Source organism: Dendropsophus ebraccatus, chromosome 6, assembly GCF_027789765.1.
Source record: "Dendropsophus ebraccatus isolate aDenEbr1 chromosome 6, aDenEbr1.pat, whole genome shotgun sequence".
NCBI lineage: Eukaryota > Metazoa > Chordata > Amphibia > Anura > Hylidae > Dendropsophus > Dendropsophus ebraccatus.
In genome coordinates, this window is record NC_091459.1 from 133,770,429 (window position 1) to 133,792,962 (window position 22,534).

Consider the following 22,534-nt stretch of genomic DNA (forward strand, 5'->3'; position numbering starts at 1 on the left):
ATCTTAGTGGGTAACAAAAATATTGTGTATTGTTATGTTTTTTTTCTGCAATATTTTTATTATTTTAAAGTTGCAAAATGTAGAAAAACAAAAGACTTGCTTAGGGTGGGTTCACACTACTTTTTTTTTCATCCGTTTTTGGAAAAAAAATGATGAAAAAAGTGGATGCAATTGTGTCCGTCTGTTTTGATCCGTTTTTCCATTGACTTCCATTATAAAAAAAAAAAAAAAAAAAAATTTCTAAACGGATCCATTTTTTTAACCTACACAAAAACGTAGTGTACTTCATTTTTGTGTCCGTTAAAAAAAATAAAAAACGGATCTTCTTTGATCTGTTTCTTTTATAATGGAAGTCAATGAAAAAAACGGATCAAAACGGATACAATTGCATCCGTTTTTCTCATCGGTTTTTCATCCGTTTTTTGCAAAAAACTGATTGCAAAAACGTAATGTGAACCCAGCCTAAGTTGCCTGATCCCATCCCCATCACTGTGGTTCTGACACAGCCCAAGTCCCCACTTCATCCTGGTACTTAGTTCTGTTCCGGGAATCTCAAGCACGATTGGGTCTGTCCAGTAGCGGTCTTTGGCACCAAGCACCCCAAGCGATCGCTTGGGGCCCCCAACATCCAGGGGGGGGCCCCACACCCCGCTCTTGTGCTCAAGACCGCTGGACAGGGCCGCTGCCCTGCTCGCTGCTGCCATCTGAACTGTAACTATGAGCACTCGTGATGAGCGCTCATAGTTACATGCAGCAGCACTGACAGGGCGGGAGACATTGGCCCCCTTCCTGTCAGTCACTCTTGTGGCCGCAGGAAGGGTTTTCCCTGCGGTCACAAGTGGCAGCTTTGTCCTTGTGGTGCCGGCGCTCCAGTGATATCACTGGAGCATCGGCGCCAGGACAAGGGGAGTGCGGCCTCTTGTGATCGCAGGAAAACCCTTCGGAGTGAAGAGAAGAGGAGACGCCCGGACCCAGGTTAGTATAAGTGTTTGTTTTATTGTGTTATATACTATATGGGAGGGGGAGCAGACAGGGGTCTGTTTAACTAGGGGAATGCATATCGGGGGTCTATATAAATGGGAGGAGCACACAGGGGGCTATAGACTACTGGGGCTTCACAGAGGGGTCTATATACTACTGGGGGCAGCACACAGGGGGTCTATATACTACTTGGGGCAGCAGAATGGGGTCTATATACAACTTGGATAGCACACAGGAGGTCTATATCCAAGTGGGGGAGCACAAAGGGGGGCTATATACTACTGTAGGAGCACACAGGGGTCTATATACTACTGGTGGGGCACACAGGGGGTCTATATACTACTGGGGGAACGTACAGGGGGTCTATATACTACTTGTGAGGCACACAGGTGGTCTATATATAACTGGGGGAGCACACAGGGGTCTGTATACTACTGGGGAAGCACACATGGGGTCTATATAATACTGGTGGGGCACACAGGGGGTCTATATACTACTGGGGGAACCACACAGGGGGTTTATATACTACTGAAGGCGCACACAGGGGTCTATATCCAAGTGGGGGGGGGGCACACAGGAGGTCTATATCCAAGTGGGGGAGCACACAGGGGGGCTAAATACCCCTGAGGGAGCACACAGGGGGCCTATATACTAGTGGGGGAGCACACAGGGGGTATATACAACTGGGGGCAGCACACAGGGGGTCTATATACAACTGGGGCAGCACACAGGAGGTCTATATACTTCTGGGGGAGCACACTGGGGGCTATATATAACTGGGGGAACACACAGGGGTCTATATACTACTGGGGGAAGCAAACAAGGGGTATATACTGCTGGGGGCAGGACACAAGGGGTATATACTATTGGGGGCAGCACACAAGGAGTATATATTACTGGCGGTAGCGCACGAGGGGTATATACTACTGGGGGCAACACACAGTGGTCTATTGTTTTGGAACACGTGTCGAGGGGGGGGGCCCAGACATAACTTCGCTTGGGGCCCCAGAAATGCCAAGACCGCCCCTGGGTCTGTCCAACCGCAAGTGTTCTGTATTTGATTACCGGTGGCTGTAGAAGGTGGATGCAGCCCTAGGGAGTCCTGGAAAACATGGATACAACCTATGGCGATATCCATGTTTTCCAGACAGCTGCATTCAACTTCTGCAGCCGCTGGTAGTCAAATGCTGCACATACGAACCTGAGGGTGCTGGAGGGTCAGGCTGGGTTCACACTGCGTTTTTTCATCTGTTTTAACAGATGAAAAAACTGATGCATTTGTGTTCATTTGCCTTGATCCGTTTTTCCATCGACTTGGTTGATCACGTTTTTGTGAACGCTAATAAAAAATGCGTTTTTGATCTATTTTCTGATCCGTTTTTTTTTTTTTTTAATAGTAGAAGTAAATGGAAAAATGGATCAAAATGGATGCACACAAAAACTAATGGCAAAAACGCAGTGTGAACCCAACCTTAATCATCTCTAGTACTGTCACGTAGGAAATGCCAGCTCAGCCGCTCAGTGACCACATTGGTGACCCGCTTTAATCAGTAAAGGACAGTGGGAAAAGACCAGGTACAAGGGTGTTAAGATCAGTGGTCACCTCAGCAGTGTCAGCTTAAAAAAATATATATATAAATTAAAAAAAATAATAATAAATTAAGTAAAACCCCTTTAACTGTGACTAATATTGCAGATAAACCATATTTGCTTGATTTGTACTACGCTACAACGCAATACTCGGCCAAGACATAGACAGAATGGCAATGTTTCCAGGGAAAAAGGAAAGCCCTTAGTATGCTACCAGCAGTCTTATCCTCTAGCACTACACATATATAGACATTAATGGCAGCATTGAAATGAAAGGTGATAGTGGTATATAGATAAGACAGGATCAGGTCATTCACGCTAGGTTAAGCTCACAGCTCCTCTCCTCCCCCCTCCCTGCAGAGAAACTTCTGTACAGGTCACAGAGCATGTCTAGAAAACTCTCCTGTACAAATCAGGGACTCTCCACCAGACTGCTGGTTGTTATAGTCCATGAGGCTGCTGTAAAGAATCTGGCTTTTTTAGAGAGGTTTTCTCTCTTTCTCTACACCCCCCCCCCTCCCAATGTGGCTTCTGTGTAAAGTGTCGTTGTTGTTTAAATTTTTTTGTGATTGGGTTAATTAGCCGAAAAAACAAATTTTTTTCATGAAAAAGCAGTTTGAAGCCCTCCCCCCTGTCTTCAGGAGATAGAGAACAATGAAGTCTCCACTGACCTCTCTGACCTCTGAATACCGGCTTTCATGTAGCTCACGCTGTGTAATCCTTTGTTCTCTGCTAGCGACTAATCTCCCTCCCCCCACCCCTCTCCATAGGTTGCAACAGGGCTCGACTGATGTAAAAGAGTCTTTCTTGTAATTTCTTGATAATGAGCAGTGGATGAGAGAGAGGAGGGGGTGGGGAACTGGGGAAAGTCTTTTTGAATGCAGATAATGGCATTTTTGCCTAATAAACCCAATTACAAAGTTTCTTAAAATCACCTGGACTATTAATTTCTGCAAAAAAAAGTGACACTTTAAAGTAGGGATGGTCCGAACCAAGTTCGGTTCAGGTTCGTACGAACCCGAACCCTCGGTAATGATTCCCGCTGTCTGGGATCCAGCGGGAGGACCGCCTGGAAAACTGGGATACAGCTATAGCCATAGGCTGTATCCCAGTTTTCCAGGCGTTCCTCCCGCTGTATCCGCCCGCTCCACGGAGCGGGCAGACAGCTGGAATCTGCTGCCGAGCGTTCGGGTTCATACGAACCCAAACCTCGGCAGGTTCGGACCATCCCTACTTTAAAGGGAAACTCTCAGCAGGTTAGATAAATCTAGCCTGCTGATATGTCTCTATTGCACAGGAGGCGCTGAGTAGGATGGTATGTCTCTTACCTTCCTCCTCTGCGCCATTCCGGTGCAGTTAGTTATGTTCTCCACAGTCTAATAAGATGGTTAGGTGCACTGAGGCACAGTTAGGAACACTGCCCCTTCCCATAGCACCGATCTGCCTCCGGCCGACCCACCCCTTTGATAATGAAAGGGGCAGGGCGGATCAGCGCTATGGGGGCAGACATTACTCTTAATGGTGCCCTAGTTCTCCTAATGGTCTTACCGGACTGCGGAACTAACCACTAACTGCACCGTAATGGTGCCGAAGATAAAGGTAAGAGACATAACTTCCTCCTTGGCGTCTCCTGTGCAATTGGGATATATCAGCAGGTTAGATTCATCCAACCTGCTGATAGTTCCCCTATATATCTATGCTGAGGTGGGAGCCAGGAATATGGTGGATAGTCTCTTCCTGCTGCCATCCCAGTGCGGATGCATCCAGATGGGGCTCGGAGTTTTAGGATCTGGCTTTGTGCTACTGAATTGCATCTCAAACAGAAGGTGACAGAGGAGGAACATCACGGCACATCACAGCACGAGGCAAATGACACAAGGAGGAGACAAGTGGGCAGAAGTCTGTATCTCCAGGCTTGGGGCAGGCAGGAGACGCTGTAGTGGTGTAATGTTGTTATAGGTGTGATGAATAGTGGCTAACCTAACAACATATCGGTGTTTTCCAGCTCTGGTTCCTGCGGCTCTCCTTGTTGGTGAAGCTCGGACTTTTTCAAAATGCAGAATTGGAGTTTGAACCCTTTAAAAACCTCGACCAGCCGGACCTGTACTATGACTATTACCCCCATGTTTATCCAGGGCGCAGAGGTAAGACTTCAGAACCACTCCAAAACTATTGCTTGATGGTGATTGACAAACCAGTAAAATTGTCTCTTTACTTTTCTGCCAAGTGTCAAGGGGGCGGGGACAACCTGCTCACATACCACAGCATGGCATGCCTCCTCACTTGTCCTAACCTCCCTGCCCCTTCTTGATCGACCTACAGAGCCCTATATGTTAGCCATTCAGGGGCCTCGGATTTGAGGACAAACAAGGAGACATGTCAGGCTGCGGCACTTGAACAAGCCCTGCCTTCTTGACACTGGGAAATTTCAAAGGCCGTTTTATATGTTTGTCAGTCACCACCCTCTGCAGTTCTCAAGAAATATGGTTGACAGATCCCTGTACACCTCTAGACTATGTTGAGGTGTGATGCAGTGAAATTGCACAAATGCTTGGAAAATTTACATTCAATATTAAATACACATGCATTAGTCTTTAATATATATATATATATATATATATATATATATATATATATATATATATATATAAATTATTTTTTTTAAATGAACTTAATATTGTGATTACGAGGAGGGTGCATGGGGAAGAATCACCGCCATCGAAGTGGTCACACAGATGCTCAATTGGGTTCTGGGGAATTAGCGGTCAGGGTAGGGCTTAGTAGTCTTGGTCATGCTCTTCCAACCAGTGTCGGGTATTTCTATCCATGTGACATGTTGCATTATCTTGCTGGATGACCCCATCCTCCCTAGGGAACACAGTCAGTATGTATAGGTGCATGTAACCTGCAAGGATGGATTCATACCCCAAATGGGTTGCGATTGCCCTCCAGATGGATGAGTGGCCCAGAGAACATCCTCCAGACCATCAGTGACTTTTTAGAGAAGACCACCCTTTCCCCGCCAGCGGAGGTGGTTTCCAATACTGCTGTGACTTTTCAGTGGATACGGCTTTATTACCTTTGGTCCAGCCTAGCATTTTTGTGTGTGTTAAAAAAAACGGATCCGTTTTTTTATAATAGAATTCAATGGAAAAACATGCATCTGTTTTTCAGCCGTTTTTTGCAAAGAAAAAAAAAAAAAAAAAAAGCGGATTGCAAAAACGTAATGTGAACCCAGCCCGGCAAATAAGCTCAATAAGTTGCAACTTTTTCAGCGGTTTGCACAAAAAAATTCAAAAAGCATAGATAAATCCCCCCCCCCCCCCATGAGGAAATATTTTGTAACCCTTAAAGCCTTTCCATGAGGTACTCCCACGTGAGACAAAGGTGAATCCATCTAGAGCCTCACCCATATGTGGATGGGGCAGCGGGGCGCTGATTTTCTAGGCTAGGCAAGTTATTCTGCCCTTTCCTATGGTCCCTAGAAGCAGTTCTAATATTTATTTCAGGACATAGGATGTTCTCTCAGATCCTCTCAAGTAGCAGACAAGATCAGCCTCCGTGTAAGGCAGTTGTCAGGAGCTGGAGCTCTCCCCCACTATCCTGTTTGCAGAAGACGACCAGGGCCACTAAACTTCACTCAAGTCAGTGCCATTTGTACTCTGGCAAAAATGTTTGTTTTTTTCAAATCTACTGGTTTTAAAAAGATAAATAAATTTGTAGTTTACTTCTACTTTTAAAATCTCCATTCTTCCAGTACTTACCAGCTGCTGTATATCCTGCAGGAAGTGGTGTATTTTTTCCAGTCAGACACAGTGCTCTCTGCTGCCACCTCCAAAGCGAATCCCCATAGAAAACCACTACTGCTCTTGACAGTTCCTGACATGGACAGAGGTGGCAGCAGAGAGCACTGTGTCAGACTGGAAAAAATTCCTGCAGGACGTACAGCAGCTGATAAGTACTGGAAGACTGGAGGTTTTTTTTAAATATAAGAAACAAATCTATATAACTTCCTATATTACTTATCTATATAACTTCCTCACACCAGTTAATTGAAGGGAAAAAAAAACACTCCGCCAGAGTTCCCCTTTAACATAGGACACGAAGAAGAGATTGCCGGAATATCTATACAATCCTCTTATCCCTGCTTACTTTTATACCTTTATTTTTTTCCAGGTTTATTGTCCCTTTAACCTATCCCTGCTGTGCTCCCCCTTAGTGTATGAGGGAGTCTCATAAAGCGGCAGCGGCTGGCATCCATCTGTCTAGGTAGATGGATGGAGGAATAAATAATTCTTTGAGGGAGGAAATAATGGGCATTCCTCACACATGCACATCCTTCTGGCAGGTCTGTGAGAGTCTCGGTAATAGCGGGAGACCTCTTTCTGTCACTTTGATACTGCAGGGGAAAATCTCCTTCACCTAAAGTGCCCGTCTGGGAGCCATTGCCTTTTCATTTGTTCCATTTGCATCTTCCTTCCCTTATAATTACTCGTTTTTCCCTGTCTTCTCTTTCCGAGTTCTGCACCGGAATCATTTGATTTTCTCTCCTCTTCCATTCATGTGCAACCCTCAGCTATCCCTCTCCCTGACAATACAAAGCCTGGCTCTTCCTGCCATGTGCTGGAGCAGACAGCCATGTATGCCCGCCTTTCTATATTTTTTTCTATATTGTCGCACCGCTTGTTGTTTTAAACATTCACGTTTTGTTTTTTTCTTGAACTACATTTTTTTCTTATCAAATTATCTGGTGCGATATTAACATCATCATTCATTGTACAGGTAAGAAATGAGCAAAATTCCTGCACTCCCTTTAATCTCATTTATACAGAGTAAGAGGCCTATTCTACGGAGCGATAGTCGGCCAAATCGCAGTGATAATCGGACGATCTGCCGATGATTGTGTCATCGGCTGATCGTTCATTTAGGTTCTGACCTAAAATCATCGTTCGCCACCAGCGCATCGCTACGGTGGAATAGCGGTGCGTGGCGGCGACCGACAATTTCAGCAGAACCATACATTACCTGTCCTGGCTGCAAGTCTTCTCCTCCTTCCTCCCAGTCCCGCGCCGCAGCAGCTTCGGAGTGGGGCTGTCTGAACTGACAGACCGCTCAGCCAATCACTGGCCGCGGCGGTTCCGGTAATGTATCAAACAAGAGCTACAAGGACATCGGTAACAATGTCCCTGCAGCCCTCGCTTAACGATCATCGGGGCCGTGGAATAGACCCAGTAGCAGATCGGCGCTCGTTTACATCGTTGATCGAGCACTGCTCGGCCCGCGGAATAGGACCCTAAGGCTATGTTCACACTACGTAAGTTTCATATTAATCACGGCCGAGTAGCAACAATGGCCGTGATTAACATGAAACTTAAATTGTGCTACCGTCTATGGAATCCTGGCCGGAGCGTATACACATAGGGGGAGATTTATCAAACATGGTGGAAAGTGAAACTGGCTCAGTTGCCCCTAGCAACCAATCAGATTCCGCCTTTCATTCCTCACAGACTCTTTGGAAAATGAAAGGTGGAATCTGATTGGTTGCTAGGGGCAACTGAGGCAGTTTCACTTTACACAATGTTTGATAAATATCCCCCATAGTATACACTCCGGACAGGATCTCTAGCGGCCACGCAAGAAACTGGCATATCAGTTTTCCGCGGCTGCTATTCATTGAATAGTGGCCGCAGAGAACCTGTCAGTTCACACAATGAAGCGTGCGGCACATTGTGTGCAGCAGTGACCCTTGTGCGCCCGCATTCGAATTAAGCAGAAGTGAAGATTATCTGGCCGGTACTGCAGTATTGGCCAGGATGATCTTCATCTTCACAGAATGGCCAGTGTTATACATAGTGTGAACATGGCCCTATGAGCAATTTTTCCAAAGTCCTTGGGGGTCCGCAGTGGTAGAGGATGCCACCTACACTATTTATTCCAATGGGAGACACATGGATGATTTTATTGGAGTAAATAGGGCAATATTACACAGCCTGATCACTATTGTAATCATAGATCGGCACTCGTTTACTGAGCCTATCTCACAGCTTGACTATTGTGCAGCAAGGTATATATAGTGGTGCCTTGGATTACGAGCATAATTCGTTCCGGGACCGGGCTTGTAATCCAGAATATGTGATATTATAAGTTACTGTACAGTAATGGAGAGGATGGGAAACACAAGGGCGGAAAGAGACTGCTGGGAGCATGAAGGAATGCGCGGAGAATATGTGGGCTCAGTATAGCAGCACTCTGGGGAGAGAGGGGTTACAGCTATGAAGAGATTACCTCCACAGTCCTGTCCCCTGATGTAAGCCCCAGCCTGAAGTGGATCTGCTATGATTTGGAAGGTGAGGAAGGTTAGCGATGTCTAACTTAAAATAAAGTAAATATGTACCAGTCCGCGCTCCCGGTGTCTTCCTGGCTTCTCCCGATACACACTGCAGAGCTGGCGTATGAAGTGACATGTCGCTCAGCCAATCACTGAGCAGCGTGTCATTTCAGAGACCGGTTCTGCAATTGCAGCGGCTGCAGGGAGAAGACAAAAAGACATCGGGGAGCGCGGACTGGTAACGTATATACTACATTATATTCTTTACAGTTTCATCAGCTGTCGGCGGCTCCTTGCTATTACACAGTGATGCGCTGTTGGCGGCCAATGAGTTTAGGTCAGGACCTAAAGACCTGATCAGCCGATGATCGTTGTCATTAGCTGATCGCTGTCATTGTTACACAGACCGATAGCCTGCCGAATTGGCCGGGGTCGGCAGATTATCGCTCCATGTAATAGAGTCCTAAGTCGGGTAAGTAAGCGCCGGTTACACAGTACTGGGCAGGACCTTACTGAAGCCAATGACTGTGTAATAAAGACAATGATATGGAAAATTAAGGGGCATATGTATCATTCTTTTTGCGACGTGATTTTGGCGAAAACTCTGTTTATGCGCACAGCGTATATTTTTTCGCAGCATTTTTTTTCGCTGCTTGCACTATGAGCAGTTTACACCGACTGCGCCTTTTTTTGTGCAAAAATTGTGCAGTATTTATCGAGGCTCATGATCCTATTGATTTTTAAATTTTGTGCATAGGAGTTTTGCATAAGAACGCCCCATATTACCATTGCATAAGAACCCACCCCCATTACTATTGCATAAGGGAACCCCCGCCATTGCATAAGAGCCTCCCATTACCATTGCATAGGCCCCCCTCCATTACCATTGCAGAAGGGATCCTCCTCCATTGCCATTGCATAGGAACGCCCCATTACCACTGCATAAGAGCTGCCCATTACCATTACCATTGCATAAGCCCCCCTAAAATTACCATGGTATAAGGACCCCCTTCCCATTAAGGGCCCATGTGCAGTCCCTACATCTGTTCTTTCTGTGCCCCTTGATGTGTAGTAGGAAGTTGAAATTTCTAGATTGGTTGAATATGTCAGATGTAGAATTTTTCTTGCTGAAGAACAGATCCAAACATAAGAAGCAGAATAAAGAGAAGGCGGCGAGCATTTATACAGTATGTGGACTTCTCCAGTTCACGTAAGTTCAGATCACAATGTCAAGGTAGAGCTTAGCATTGAATTGTGGAGGAGATAGGAAGTCAATATATAGACTGACAGAGAATAGGAGTGGTGGGGAGTAAGACGGATGACTGACGGCCGCATTCATTATGGAGAAGAGTTTAGGATGCTCCGATGCCTATTGGCAGCACCTTTGACATTACATCAATTAGGGACAAAATTAGCATTTTTGTTGTGTCTTAGAGGTGAAAGCAGCAGGTAGCTCCGCATTCCCTGACTACAAGCTCATATACAAGGAGTTTTCTGATATTTCCAAACTATTTTGTGGAAAAAAGAAGTGATTAAACTCCCATACCATAAAGTGTCCCTGTCATAAAAAAGAAACAAAAAACTTTTGACAAGTTACAGAGAATTTCTAGAATCTTTCCTTATGCCTGTGGTCGGTTGGAGCGTTCGGTTGGCGCATTAATTTGTTGGGGGTGTAATAAGAGAGTTTCCCCCCCCCCCCCCCCGCCCCCGCCATGGGGCCCAGAAGTAGTCTTAGGGTACTATTACACCAAGCAATTTTTTTTTTTTGGCCGATAAACGATCTCAAACAACCGCTATAGCAATTGACCCGAAAACGTTTGCCCAATTACACGGAACGATGATCGTTATTTATGATCGTTCTAGCGGTCGTTTTGTCATCGCTATTGTTTACATTTCAGCTATGACTTCTTATTACACCGAACGATGTGCGAACGATAAAAATAGGTCTGAATACTATCAAACGTCCAACGATTTCTCCTTGGTCGTTAAATTGTTGTCTGCTATTACACGAAACAATTGTCGTTTAAATCAAAACTATCTAACGGTTTTTCGAACGATAATCGTCCAGTGTAATACGTATCATCTTATGTATCTGTAGTGGTGCACATTCTTACAGCAACGAGAACAACTATAGCTAGGGCATGGAAAGAGCCCCGCAAACAAGTGTTAGGGTGCGTTCACACGTAACGGATCCGCAGCGTGTTTCTCACTGCGGATACCTGCCCTGTACACCCTATGGGCAGACAAACTTGCAGCAGGATGCACATCCCGCTGCGAGTTTGTCAGCAGCTTGCCCCGTTAACCCCCGGCCGCCAGAGCCTGTACTTCACCTGCTCCCAGCTCCGGCTTGCTTCAGGGCTCCCAGTGTCTTCACATCCTGCTCAGCCAATCAGTGCGCTGCGGCGGGGCAGCACACTGGTTGGCCGAGCGGGACATGCCGAGAATCCCCGAAGCAAGCCGGAGCCGTTGTATTAAAGTATTGTATTGCCCCACAAAAGTTATACAAATCCCCATTATTGTCTTATTACGGGAAATACTTATAAAGTGCTTTTTTCCCTGCACTTACTACTGCATCAAGGCTTCACTTCCTGGATAACATGGTGATGTCACTTCCTGGATAACCTGGTGATGTCACTTCCTGGATAACCTGGTGATGTCACTTCCTGGATAACCTGGTGATGTCACTTCCTGGATAACCTGGTGATGTCACTTCCTGGATAACCTGGTGATGTCACTTCCTGGATAACATGGTGATGGATAAGGTTTATACACGGAGTTCACCCTGTGTGGTTTTGTTCTTACCTGATCTTCCCATGGCAGGGGTGGAGATCTGTAATGACAGGTACCCTGCTGATCTCTTCTGTATAAGCCTCCTCCAGGGAATAGTGTATTTTTACATCCTGGATCCTTTGTGCCAGTAATTGATAGATCCCTTTCATAGATTCTAAGAATTTTTTCCCCTCTCTCCCCTGATATAACTGTGTCTGCCCCTCAGGTTTAGTAATACTGTCTCACCCTTTGTGATGTGTAGCTGTATTGTAGCCTTTCTAAATAACTTCAGGATCTGAAATGTTTTTCTGATTTCAGATATATAAAAAGCCACCGACTCCATCTGCTTGTTTCCCTCCGGTGACTTTGTCTTTGTGTCTGGTTGTGTTGAGGGTCCCTGCGTGGACGTGTAAAGCTGACCTTTGTCCCGCACAAGGCCTTGTGATAAATCTGTCGTGCCGCATCCCTCACTGTTCTGCATGGCAGGCTCCTGTCTGCGGGCGGTCATTAGGATGCACTGGGCCTAGGTTATGGCAGGCCTGCTCCACCGCCTCGAGAGAGGTCTGCCTCTTCTGTTTTGTTAGAAAGCCCCTTGTGTTTCATAGTACTTTATTCTTAGCTGTACCCAGGGATGGCATCCTGAGCCCGCTCACATGCCCTGGCCGCCTCTAAATATATATCTTCTATGTACGTGGGGGGAAAATATGCGCTGATCCAACGCCATTACTGTCCTTTTATATGTGTTTGTAATAGAAGCACACTCGCTGGTACATGGTAGCTGAATTGCCATTGTGAAACGGAGTAAGACTATAGCCCGAACTGGAGAGGAATCCGGCCTTTATACATTAATGATAGATAGATAGATAGATAGATAATCTCCTATCTATCTATCTATCTATCTATCTATCTATCTATCATCATCTATGATTTGTCTGACTCACACCTGATAAAGTTCTGCACTGAGGAGTAGGCTTTCCTGTAAGTGCACACTGATGAGCCCATCCAAAATGCTACGTGAGCTCCAGCAATACTTAGATCTCCGGCTTTCTTAAAGGGGAACTGCAGCGAAAATCTTTTTCTTTCAGATCAACCGGTTTCAGACAGTTACATAGATCTGTAATTTATTTCTAATTAAAAATCTCAAGTCTTCCTATTTGTATCAGCTGCTGAAATGTTTTCTTTCCAGTCTGACACAGTGCTCTCTGCTGCCACCTCTGTCCATGTCAGGTACTGTCCAGAGCAGTAGTAAATCCCTATAGAAAACCTCTCCTGCTCTGGACAGTTCCTGACATGGACAGAGGTGGCAGCAGAGAGCACTGTGTCAGACTGGGAAGAAAACATTTCCTGCAGGACATACACCAGCTGATAAGTATGTGAAGACTTGAGATTTTTAAAAATAAATAAATTACAAATCTAACTTTCTGGTACCAGTTTATTTGAAAGAAAAAGATTTTTGCTGGATAACGCCTTCAAAGGGGTTCATAGTATCTGATGCAGCAGGAGGTGCCGTTATCTCACGTACACGGATCCGCAATAATGTTAAATCCATTGAAGTGGATTACAATTATATCATGACTGGAGCACCGAACAAGGGGTGGGAGATATTAGGCAAGTTGATGCATTGGAAGCAATAAATGGCATGTGGGATACGTGCCGGATTACAAAAGAGGCCTGGGATCCCCTGTGACCTCGCAAACTAGAGACGTGAGTCCGACCACACTACAGACATTGCTCAGAAAAGAAGAACACGACAGAGAGATAGAGAGGTGGGGACTCGGCCTGTAGCTTTTCCAGATCTCAGTCCGAACTAGTCTGTGGAATGTACTGGAGAAAGAATTCCAATTCATGGAGACCGCACCATGTCAGATACCACAGGACCCCAGCCACAGCTCCTATGCAGGCCTTGTATGTCCCAGTCATTTTGGTGATACAGGAGGCCCCTACATAATATTAAGCAGGTCTTTTTAATGTTCCTGTTGTATTGAGTTTGCACTTTCTTCTGGGGACTCCGGCTTCATCGCACACTCCAAAAATATACCGATAGAGTAAGGGTGCTATTACACGGAGCGATTTTTAACGATTAGCGACGAACGATAAACGCAAATGAGATTGTTTATCGTTCACCATATTACACAGAACAATGGTCGTTAGTTACAATCGTTACTATGATCGTTTACTCCATCTAATCCCAGCAAAACAATTGGCAATGTGCAATTACACTGAACGATTGGTGAACAAGTGCGAAACTTGAGCCAACGAATGTGGAATTACAGCGAACGATTAGCGATAATTTTAGGTTCAGATCTAAATTAACGACAACGATCAACAACACACAAATTAATTTTTGATCGTTGCCTGCAATTACACATAACGATTATTGTTTAAAATCGACCGATAGCGATTTTTCGCACGATTATCGTCCCATGTAATAGGGCCCTAATCCACCCCTAATGGTGGCAGATAGCGAATGATAACTGTGCTGGTGTGTATGTCAGCAGTATATAAATAAATGGTTATTAATGATATGCTCAGTACGTTACTACTAAAGTACCTACTGGAACATTCTGGCTGTGTAGAAACTATTAAAGGGGAACTCTGGGCAGCCTTAAAAAAAAATCTATGTTCCCCTCTGACACTCTTCATGTGGTTTTACAGTAGCCCCCTCCTCTGACAGTTTTCTACCTGCTCGGTCTCTCTTGCTGTTTTGTTTCTGCCACCCCCATAACTGCACCCCTTCCTGCTCATGCCCTGCTACCTTTCACCCCTGTCACGTCTGTGCTTAGCAAAGAAACTGAATGTGGTCACATGGTCTCCTTTCCTATTTTTTTTTTTATAGAAAATAATCTTCCCTGTCCAGAGTTCATCTTAAAGAAACTAAGTATCTTTAAGGGTATAAACCCACACACCGTATATGCAGCGTATTTACTGCTGCGATACGCAGCAAACTCGCAGCAAAATCGCAGCAGATTAGATCTAAATAACTGAACACAGCATCAAATCTGTACCAACAAATCTGCTGCGTATTTGTTGCATATCTGCTGCATATACGGTGTGTGGGTTTATACCCTAAAGGTTTTTTTTTTCTTTCTTTCAAATCAGCTGGTGCAGGAGATTTGTAATTTTTTTTCTATTAAAAAAATATGGAATCTTCCAGTACTTACCAGCTGCTGTATGTCCTGAAGGAAGTGGTGTATTCTCTCCAGGCTGACACAGTGCTCTCTGCTGCCACCTCTGTTCATCTTAGGAACTGTCCAGAGCAGTAGCAAATCCCTATAGAAAACCTCTCCTGATACCCAGACTGGCAAAAATACCACTACCTGTAGGACATACAGCAGCTAAGTACTGGAAGACTTGAATTTTTTTAATAGAAGTAAATTACAAATCTCTGGCACTTACTGGAACCAGTTGGGTTGGAAAAAAAATGGTGATCAACCCCTTTAAAGATCCCTACAGTTACCTGTATATGGTATTTATCTCTTTTCTAGTGTCTATCTCACCCCTGTCTGGCCCATTGCCAAGTCATATCAGGGCTAAAAGTTAGTTTTTGTGCTGCTGATAGTTTTAGTTTGTTGTTTTTGTGCCCTTGTGTGACTTGTACCTGCGCCATCATGTCAGTCTTCATATACCATATATTTACAGCGCTGAAAACTAATGGCCACAACGTCCGCAGGAACATGTAATTGCGATACAATGAGCCAGGGTTATAAGTGAGATGTATTTTATTTTCCCTGCATAGATTAAAAAGCTTTTATTCATATTTTCTCTCTTTAGGCTCAATGGTTCCTTTCTCAATGAGGATTCTGCATGCAGAGCTACGCCAGTACCTTGGGTGCCCTCAGGAGACCCTTGACCGACTGCACAGTATGAAGACTATTTGCTTAAAGGTAAGTCACAAAGAGTCTAAGAGTTCATCTTCACTAGTAAAGTCTTTTCACATACTGTGTTTAGATAGTTAGGTCTATGCCGGTAGATGGATAATGCAAGCAGTGTCCTCCAATACTGTGTATAGATAGATCTGTGCTGGTAGACGGGTAAGGAAAGTAGTCTCTTCGAATACTGGGGGAGATTTATCAAACATGCTGTAAAGTAGAATTGTCTTAGTCGCCCCTAGCAACCAATCAGATTCCACCTTTCATTCCTCGCAGACTCTTTGGAAAATGAAAGGTGGAATCTGATTGGTTGCTAGGGGGAACTGAACTAATTCTACTTTACACCATCTTTGATAAATCTCCACGACATGGAGAGAAAGTAGCTGCTGCACATCAAACCTATGGCTGACACTAATGCCACTTGGCTACATTTAAAAACCAACGCCAGGATGTTGGCACATGGGGCAATATGGTTTGATCATATTATATACCAACATCCTGGCGTTGGTTTTTAAATGTAGCCGAGTGGCATTAGTGTCAGCGCTAGGTGTGATGTGCAGCAGCTCTTTTCTCTCCATGTAGTGTTTTATTTTTCTCCCTTTTCCGAGCAGTTGGCACTCCCCTCGTAAGACCCACATGACCTAAATTAGCAGGATACACCTGTGCTCACATGTGAGTACCTCCTATCTTTCTCATCTGCAGCAGTAATGGCGAGTACAAGAGCATGTTCACACTTGTGTCGTATGGCGGCAGCTTTCTTCTCCGGTGGTGCCAACTGGGTTTTGGGGGGGCACTTTGGGTTTGGGCCTGTGACATTGGGGTTGCAGGGCCATTCCATGGCCTCCCTTCCCTGTGTTTGCATGCTTTGCGGGGTTAGCGGTCGCTGACCGACACAGTGTGGAGTTAGTGTAGGGACCCATGTGAACCAGGAGACCGGCACATGGTATATAATTTGATCAAACCATATTGCCCCATGTACCATGTGCCGGTCTCCTGGTTCACATGGGTCCCTACACTAACTCCACACTGTGTCAGTCAGCGACCGCTAACCCCGCAAGGCATGCACAAACAGGGAAGGGAGGTCATGGAATGGCCCTGCAACCCCAATGTCATAGGACCAAACCCAAAGTGCCCCCCCCAAAACCCAGTTGGCACCACCGACTGAGAAAGCTGCCGCCAAATGACATGTGAACATGCTCTTGTACTCGCCATTACTGCTGCAGATGGGAAAGATAGGAGGTACTGACATGTGAGCACAGGTGTATCCTGCTAATTTGGGTCATGTGGGTCTTACGAAGGGGAGTGCCAACTGCTCGGAAAAGGGAGAAAAATAAAACACTACATGGAGAGAAAGGAGCTGCTGCACATCACACCTATGGCTGACACTAATGCCACTCGGCTACATTTAAAAACCAACGCCAGGATGTTGGTATATAGTTTGATCAAACCATATTTCCCCATGTACCACGTATCTCCCCCATTGTGTATAGATAGATTTGTGCTAGTAGATGGGTCGGGAAACCGGTCTCCTTGACTACTCTTTAGACAGATCTGTGCAGGTAAATGCATAGGGAAAACAGTGTCCTCAAATCCTGTGATGGTGTGTTTCTCTGAAAATAAGACCCAGCTCCATTTTGCAGGCTGTTGGGAGTAGGTTTGAAATATAATCCCTAGTTATAGTCAGCTGATCAGATTCCTTACACTGGGTGCTGAGCAGCCAATCAGACCCAGACTTGTTATGCTCCGCCCCCACCTGCTCAACACAAGCTGCAGGGAAGGCAGGAAGGGTAAGAAGATGCACAGTAGGGGACATTGTATATGGTGGGTACATGGGCAACTACAGAGGAGTTATACAGTATGGGGACTGCCTGCAGATGGCAGAGGAAGGTATATAGTATGGAGGAACAACTACAGAGGGAAGGGAGGTATACAGTATGGGGGAGGAACAACTACAGAGTGGAGGAAGGTATACAGTATGGGGGAGGAACAACTACAGAGGGGAGGAAGGTATACAGTATGGGGGAGGAAGGTATACAGTATGGGGGAGGAAGGTATACAGTATGGGGGAGGAACTATGGGGGAGGGGTTACTACAGATGGCAATGTATACAATATGGGGAAAGAACTACAGAGAGGTGAAAGGAGGTGTATACAGTATGGGGGGAACTTGTTGACTTATTGCAGAGAGAGGATGTATGCAGTATGAAGGGCCTTTCTTCAGAGAAGGAGGGAAGTATACAGTATGGAGGCCTATCTTCTCCCCAATGCACATTTCACGTAATGGACACTTCCTCTGGGGAGCATGGATTAGGTGAGATGTGCATTGGGTAAAAAGCTCTGGCATAGCACAAAAATATTTATCAAAGTATTGTCTTGCCCTCCAAAAGTTATACAAATCACCAATATACACTTATTACGGGAAATGCTTATAACGTGCTTTTTTCCCCTGCACTTACTACTGCATCAAGGCTTCACTTCCTGGATAACATGGTGATGTCACTTCCTGGATTACATGGTGATGTCTTGACCTGACTCCCAGAGCTGTGCGGGCTGTGACTGCTGGAGAGGATGATGGCAGGGGGATGCTCAGTGTCCCCCCAGTGTCTGTGTCCCTCAGTGTCCCCCTGCCATCATCCTCTCCAGCAGCCATAGCCTTCACAGCTCTGGGAGTCGGACATCACCAGGAAGTGACATCACCATGTTATCCAGGAAGTGACATCACCATGTTATCCAGGAAGTGACATCACCATGTTATCCAGGATGTGACATCACCATGTTATCCAGGAAGTGACATCACCATGTTATCCAGGAAGTGACATCACCATGTTATCCAGGAAGTGACATCACCATGTTATCCAGGAAGTGACATCGCCATGTTATCCAGGAAGGGACATCACCATGTTATTCAGGAAGTGACATCACCATGTTATCCAGGAAGTGACATCACCATGTTATCCAGGAAGTGAAACCTTGATGCAGTATAAAGTGCTTTTTTCCAAGCACTTACTAAGCTTTTGCTGTAATCAGTGTATATTGGTGATTTTGTATAACTTTTGAGGGGTAATAATATATTTTAATAAAAAATTTCGTCAAGACTTCTCCTTTAATTAACATTGACTTGCATTGAGTTTCTTATCACAAATAGGGTTAGGAAGGGCCTACTTAACCCAAAATAGTTTTTGGTCTAAGTCTGGCTTAGATTGAACTCCTTATTGATAGTATTGTTCATGCACTTACTATTAGGCATTGAGCATGGTATAGTTTAAGGTTATGTTGTGTCAGAATTATGACTTGGAATCCTAAAGCACTATGTTGTGTATGTTCTGTTTTTTTTAGTTAAATTTGTACATTTTATGTGGTTACAATATAGTGTAGTATTTTATTATACAGTCCTATTTTCTACATAGGCTAATATAGCTTGTTGTTACAGTGACATGATACAATGTTATAAGGTCCAGTGGAACTAGGTAATTCAAATTGTCATGATTCTTACAGATTCTAGACAATCTAGAAAAAGGATTTGCTGAAGACGGAAGCATGATCACCATGACGAACAGTAACAGGCAGGGTAAGTGGCCTCCTTTATATATTCTGCTTAGAACATAACATTTCCTGAACGTGAAACAAGCAGTGTTGTGTATATTAGTGCTCTCTATACAATTTGTAGTGGGGATAAAAAAATCTTTCAAAATAACTGGTGTCAGAAAGTGCCAGAGATTTATTTCCTATCATAAAAAAAAATCTCCAGTCTCCCAGTACTTATAAGCTGCTGTATGTCCTGCAGGAAGTGGTGTATTTTTTCCTGTGTGACGTAGTGCTCTCTGCTGCCACCTCAGCCCATATCAAGAACTGTCCAGAGTGGGAAGGGTTCAGCATCAGCTGAAGGACGCCATTCCTCAACATCTTGTAGCAAAAAAAAAAAAATCTATCTACTGTATCTATACAATTTATTTTTTTGTTTAAACACCGCAATCTCTGAAAACACAAAAAATTGCTAAGAAGTTATTTTGTGCTGTGTTCCCCATTCATACCTATAGCTGTTTGTAAGATTTTCCTGGCTTTCCTTGGAAACAGAAAAGTTTCCCTCTAGCACCAGCTATCAAGGTCACAGTAGCCAGGTGAAAGCCTTCAGCGCTCATAATGTATGTGACACAAGAAAATTTCAGATTTTTCTTTATAGACATAAAGGAGAAGATTTATCAAACATGGTGTAAAGTGAGACTGGCCCAGTTGCCCCTAGCAACCAATCAGATTCCACTTGACATTGTTCAAAGAGTCTGTGAGGAATGAAAGGTGGAATCTGATTGGTTGCTAGGGGCAACTGAGCTGGTTTCACTTTACACCAAGTTGAAAAATCAGCGGTCACAGACAGCATGTCGGTATGTGTAATAGCGATGCGCAGCTGGCAGCTAAAGAATGTGAATATATATATATATATATATATATATATATAATATATATACGTTATACCTGTCCACACTCCCTGGTTTGTGTTCTAGCTTCTCCCGGCAGACGCCATTGGGACTTCTGAGCCGTTCTCTGCAGTGACATGCCACTTAGCCAATCACTGGCCACGGCGTTGTACCATCTCAGCTAGTGATTGGCTGAGCAGCCTGGAAGGGGTTGGGGAGAGAGTGGGTAGGACTGGTACCATATAAGAGGGCAACCAATGGTACTGGTCCTCAGGCTGATGGCCTACCCAGGTAGGCCGTCCTAAGCAGATTCTCCATTTAGGTCAACCACTGCTGGAACAATGTTGCAGTCTTATAAGTAGTCCATGTCAGCCATGTGATCTCTATTTTGCTGACCCTATCCTGGTCATTGGCCATTAGAGATTCCATGCGTTACAGATGATCCACAATTGAGGGGGGCTGTGTATAGAAGAACTCAATATGTCTGTCAGTCTGCAATATGCAAAAGAAGAGCCCGTGGAGCCTCATTGAAGAGTCTCGAAACACAGGACTAGCCAGATATCCCTCCGAGAAGGACCCAGCCAAGGGGTGGCTCCTGTAAGGAAACCACCATATTAAGTGGCCCTGTAAGTCATTGTAATGAAAAGGGAAAGACCAAGGCTAGGTATCCATTCACATACAGCTGTTTCAGGGGGTTGCCCCTCATCAGTGTGGAGCAGGATTCTGGCTAGGTGGGGGCAATGCCTAGTAGAGCCATAAGAGAAACACATCTGATTTTCTTATGTCAGTCTGCAAAACATCCTATAAACTGCTATTAGAAACCTGAGTGCCCACCTTCCTCATCTTCAACTGAGGTGCTAGGCCTAGAGATGAGCCAACTTCAGCATGCTCGGGTTTGCCTGAATCGTGCGGTATTTGATTACCAGTGTCTGAAAAAGTTTGATGTTGCCCTAGCTGCCTCGAAAACGTGATACAGCCACAGGCCCTGTCAAGTTGAAATGAAAAGATTGAATAGAACAAAGTTCTATTACTGGTCCTCAGGCTGATGGCCTACCCAGGTAGGCCGTCCTAAGCAGATTCTCCATTTAGGTCAACCACTGCTGGAACAATGTTGCAGTCTTATAAGTAGTCCATGTCAGCCATGTGATCTCTATTTTGCTGACCCTATCCTGGTCATTGGCCATTAGAGATTCCATGCGTTACAGATGATCCACAATTGAGGGGGGCTGTGTATAGAAGAACTCAATATGTCTGTCAGTCTGCAATATGCAAAAGAAGAGCCCGTGGAGCCTCATTGAAGAGTCTCGAAACACAGGACTAGCCAGATATCCCTCCGAGAAGGACCCAGCCAAGGGGCGGCTCCTGTAAGGAAACCACCATATTAAGTGGCCCTGTAAGTCATTGTAATGAAAAGGGAAAGACCAAGGCTAGGTATCCATTCACATACAGCTGTTTCAGGGGGTTGCCCCTCATCAGTGTGGAGCAGGATTCTGGCTAGGTGGGGGCAATGCCTAGTAGAGCCATAAGAGAAACACATCTGATTTTCTAATGTCAGTCTGCAAAACATCCTATAAACTGCTATTAGAAACCTGAGTGCCCACCTTCCTCATCTTCAACTGAGGTGCTAGGCCTAGAGATGAGCCAACTTCAGCATGCTCGGGTTTGCCTGAATCGTGCGGTATTTGATTACCAGTGTCTGAAAAAGTTTGATGTTGCCCTAGCTGCCTCGAAAACGTGATACAGCCACAGGCCCTGTCAAGTTGAAATGAAAAGATTGAATAGAACAAAGTTTATTCTGTGCTTGAGAGTCCAGTGGGCGGCTCTAATCATTGATTGACAGCTTTATGTGTACAAATAAGACCGCCCACTCCAAAGCTCAGAATGAGGAGAAAATAAAATAAATAAAATGACTGGTTCGGGTTCGAGTCGATCTGAACCCGAACGTTCGGTAATTGATTAGCTGGGGCTGCTGAACTTGGATAAAGCTCTATGGTTGTCTGGAAAACATGGATACAGCCAATGACTATATACATGATTTCCACATAGCCTTAGGGCTTTATCCAACTTCAGCAGCCCCCGCTAATCAAATGCCGAACGATCGGGTTCGGATCGACTCGAGCATGCTCAAGGTTCGCTCATCTCTAGTTCTTTTGCATCTTTTCACTTCTTTTTTTTTTAACACCTTTATCTCTTTTAAGTAGTTTTAGAACCTTGTTTTCTGTCTCGGTTAAGATAACTAATGAAGCATTCCGTTAAACCATATTTCCTTTACTAACAAAGACATATGTAACCTGTTTGTAAAGTTTGTGTTTCTCCGATATAGAGAGCTTTATTACTAGCCCCTTGGACAAAATGAGTCCCCGGCTAAGCAGTTTGTTTTAGACTTATTTTTCCAGCTAGCTGTTCCGACCATTTAAGTTATTTCAGCACAAGGACCTTAATGTTCCTTTTTGTGATTAACTTTTCTTTCTGTTTCTCCAAAAGCCCCAAAATCCCATCTGAGCTGTTAATGCATTTACTCTTAGGTAGTTTCGCAGATTACAAGATGGTAAAAATTAACCATTTATAATATGATGCCGTGCCCCA

General features: G+C 44.7%; 1 protein-coding gene across 1 annotated transcript in view; it reads left to right on the forward strand.

The window, feature by feature from the left end:
• Nucleotides 1–22,534, forward strand: part of TRAPPC12 (trafficking protein particle complex subunit 12) — a 103,013-nt gene that overhangs the window by 36,514 nt on the left and 43,965 nt on the right. The window contains exons 5-7 of the mRNA XM_069974066.1: nt 4,577–4,715; nt 15,440–15,552; nt 19,032–19,104. Coding sequence (XP_069830167.1) covers nt 4,577–4,715; nt 15,440–15,552; nt 19,032–19,104 — 325 coding nt within the window. The remainder of the gene's footprint in view (nt 1–4,576; nt 4,716–15,439; nt 15,553–19,031; nt 19,105–22,534) is intronic.